This window comes from Geospiza fortis, unplaced genomic scaffold, assembly GCF_000277835.1.
Source record: "Geospiza fortis unplaced genomic scaffold, GeoFor_1.0 scaffold40, whole genome shotgun sequence".
NCBI classification, from domain to species: Eukaryota; Metazoa; Chordata; class Aves; order Passeriformes; family Thraupidae; genus Geospiza; species Geospiza fortis.
The window spans coordinates 12372147-12375755 of record NW_005054297.1 but is presented as its reverse complement, the minus strand read 5'-3'; the positions used below and the strand labels follow the sequence as shown (position 1 = coordinate 12375755).

The 3609-nt window shown below is 37.4% G+C and overlaps 1 protein-coding gene across 1 annotated transcript in view; it reads left to right on the top strand.

Annotated features, from left to right (window-relative positions):
- Positions 1–3609, top strand: part of NFXL1 (nuclear transcription factor, X-box binding like 1) — a 44471-nt gene that overhangs the window by 7836 nt on the left and 33026 nt on the right. The window contains exons 9-11 of the mRNA XM_005415640.2: positions 254–378; positions 1228–1350; positions 2658–2748. Of these exons, the coding sequence (XP_005415697.1) occupies positions 254–378; positions 1228–1350; positions 2658–2748 (339 nt within the window). The remainder of the gene's footprint in view (positions 1–253; positions 379–1227; positions 1351–2657; positions 2749–3609) is intronic.

Genomic DNA, 3609 nt, shown 5'->3' with positions numbered 1-3609 from the left:
AGGGCAGGGTCCATAAAAAGTTCTTACTGTCAACCATGACAGTACCTTAAGTTTTTTTGCATGGCTTTCAAAGCTTTATTTAGCACCAGGGGTTTAATTTTTGATGTGAATAACTAAGTAAATCTAAGGAAACTTTGAAAAAAACAAAAGACAACCATCATTTGAACTTACTATACATTGCATTTTTTTCCTAAATATTTTGGCTTTTTTTTGTTCCCTAAATGTTTACTTGTACTTTTCTCTCTTCATCTAGAGTTTACATTGCCTTGTACAGAAGATGTGCCCACCTGTGGTGATAGTTGTGACAAAGTTCTGGAATGTGGCATCCATAAATGTTCACAGCGCTGTCATCGGGGTCCCTGTGAAATATGCAGACAGGTTAGTCTTGCTTTATCAGGTTCACATTTTGTTTGGGCTCTTGGACTATGTGCCTGGAACAGTGCAAGTCACCTAAGGAAAATGAAATCATATCTATCACAAAATCTGTCACTCTGTTTATTACAAATAACATGTTCTTTCATTATTCCCCTCCCACCCCAACACAGCTCTGAGTAAGTAGTTGAGCACTGTATTGAGTTGAGGCTGCACCTGTGGATGAGAGTATTGCTTTAGCTTGGATTTTTTTTTTTAATTATTATGGCCTAAAAGACAATTTTCCCCTATCTTTTCTAGCTTCCTTCTGACTTTGTCTTTCTATGATATTCCTTCATTAGTGAGATGGAAGGTGGTATAACATAACACAATTTTCTTCTTTGTAAGAAAATTAACAGTAAGATATTTACTGTGCTCTAGATATCTCTGGAGCTTCTGTGGTCTGGCCTACGAAGCCATTGCTCTGTCAGGTCTCAGCTGCCTCTTCCTGAGCCAGCTTTGGCTACAAAGTCTAGGTGATAGTAATCATCACTTGACAGCCGTGATGAAGGTCAGATAAACCTGCTCATCTACTTCTTAAATTATCTGTATGCACTAGGGGTGAATCTACTTTCATGTGCAGGAGAGGTACTTTTTTGTACTAATTTGCTTTGCAGTTACGCTTATCATCTTGCAGGACACACTTGCCTTGTGTATGCAGTGTAATGTTACTTTTCACACTTACCTTGTGTATGCAGTGTAATGTTACTTTTCCTCGAACTTTCCTTTACAGATAGTAGTAGAACATTTTATTTTCCTTTTTTTTTTCTCTTATATGAAAAACACGCTGCTGTTTTCCCCTGTCCTGCTGCCCAGGAGGTTGAAAAGCAGTGTCGCTGTGGGAAGCACACCAAGCGCATGCCGTGCCATAAGCCATACCTGTGTGAAACCAAGTGCACTAAAATCCGTGATTGTCAGAAGCACCAGTGCCGCAGGAAGGTAAGAGCCCAGAGATAATCTGTCTCAAAAGCATTGCTTAGCTGACTTGTGAAAAAAGTCTAGATAAAATCACATCAACTTGTTGCTCCACCCCATGTTACTGTGTAGCAAGAGGAGTTTTCTTCCATGTCATTGAAATGAGTTTTCAATGTACCAGAATTCTCTGAAGAGGATGACATCAAGTAACACTCAGTGGTCTTATAAACAGGGAGGGGATTTTGACAACTCTGTGGTTCCTGAAGGCAGTTTTGCTGTCAGATTCTTGAGTAGTCACTGATGCTTTATGCTTTCTGCCGCAGTTAAATCAATTTATTCCCCTACTTTGTGGGAAGAGCTGGGAAAGACTTATAATTTTTTTCAGGGACACACTCTTTATTTTTGACAGCCCAGTATTCCATCCCACGTACACAGCAGTGCAGGCAGCAGTGGACTGACAGTTGGGAATTGGAGTTTTGTTTTGCTTCTTATTTGAAGTTAAAAGTATCAGAAGTATCTTTTCAGTTTATTCATTCAAGAGAGCCTGAAAGTAGCCTCCTATTTTTGAATTAATACTTTGTGAAAGTTGGACTACTTACCAGAAATAGGCATGAAAAAATAAAGTTTTACTCTTAAGTATTTTTGAATATTATTGTTGTAGTAAATTTATTTGATGTGAAAAGGTTATAAAACAAGTAAATGCAATGTTGTCACTTCCATGGTGGAAAATACAGGTTTCTTGTTGGAAGGAAGATACTTTTCAAGGTAATAGAAAAGATGATGTTCTCTCCTGATACAGCATCCACTGATGTGATGGTTTTGTGAAATGTTCTTATCTTTCATGTTACTAATGTATTTAAGAATAGAAAATAGATAACTGGTCTTGAAGTTATCTGCCTTTACCACAGAGGTAAAAGGTATTTAAAAAAAATGGTCAGCAATGTTTTTGTGCTGGGGACAATAGAGCATAAAAGTGGAAGAAACTGCAGAATAATTAGGTGAACTGTTAGATGTCCTGTCTTCTGAAATTATTTGGGATTAAAATATTATAATATTTCAAACTTTATGCTTTTTTTGAAGCCCTCTGCCTTTTTGATGTGTTGAAATGATGCATTCTAATCTGTGTTTTCTTGTTATTTTGTAATAAGAATTTTTTTAAACCACTTTACAGGTAGCCTTTTTTCTGGAATGAATTTGAGGAAATTTGACTAAATTGCACTGAGTTTTTTTTTTTTAAATAAGTATTGAAAAAATGAGATAGTAGAAGAGGGAAAGTGTACACCAAAAATTTCTGCCTCCAGTTATTAGACTGCATGATTTTTTTTAAATAGTGCTGTTCTGGAAACTGTCCACCTTGTGATCAAGTCTGCGGGCGGACTCTCGGCTGCAGAAATCACAAATGCCCTTCAGGCTGCCACAGAGGTAAGAATAGGTGAAGAATCCCTGTAGTGATGGAATATTGTTTATTTTTTGCCAAATTTCATGCTTGCATGACTGTGTGTAGTGCTTAGTAAATTCTCTCCATTGTTGCATGTTTGCTTTTTGTGGGGGGAGTGTGTTTGAAACTCCTGGTTGGAACTTAAGGACGTACATAGTGGCAACCTGAATTTTTATGTGGTGATTTTGCTTAATACTTTTCCTCTGAAAATGCTCCTGTCTCCTTTCCAACTGTGTAGTACAAAAGCCATGTCTTGATTTCCTTTTCTCAATAATTCTGTTCACTGAATATGCATAACAAAGTCCAAATGCATACAAGAAATGACTGCTGTTGATTGAGTCTGGACAGTTTTAAAAAATCCTAGAATGCAACATGTGGTACAAGTGGGCTTAAAATGAAAAAAAAATGATGGAATTTGAATGGATATCGGTATCCTACTGGTAAAAGAAAATAAGAACTTGTTACTGACTGAGAAGGATAACAAAAAAGTTTGCTTCTGAATCCAATGACCTTGGTTAGAAAGATGCTGGAAATGGGGAAAATTACCTGGCAGATTGCTTGGACATTTGCTTGGTAGGGGGTTAAATTGGAATGACTGGAAAATTGTCTGCCCTCTCAGCAGTTTTCCCCATAGAAGCTGCTGCCCTGCTGAAACGCCAGCCAAGTAGCCTCTGTAATTTTCCTTAGTATTCTGAAGTATCAATTGCAATGACTCAGGAAATAAATCACAACTTGTTCAGCCAGTCTTTCTTAGGCAGTGACTCTTAGAAGGAGAGGATAGGTAAATGTGGTAGTTGTACTTGTTAACTTGCTATTAAATCTGTCACCACAAACTAGTAGTTTGG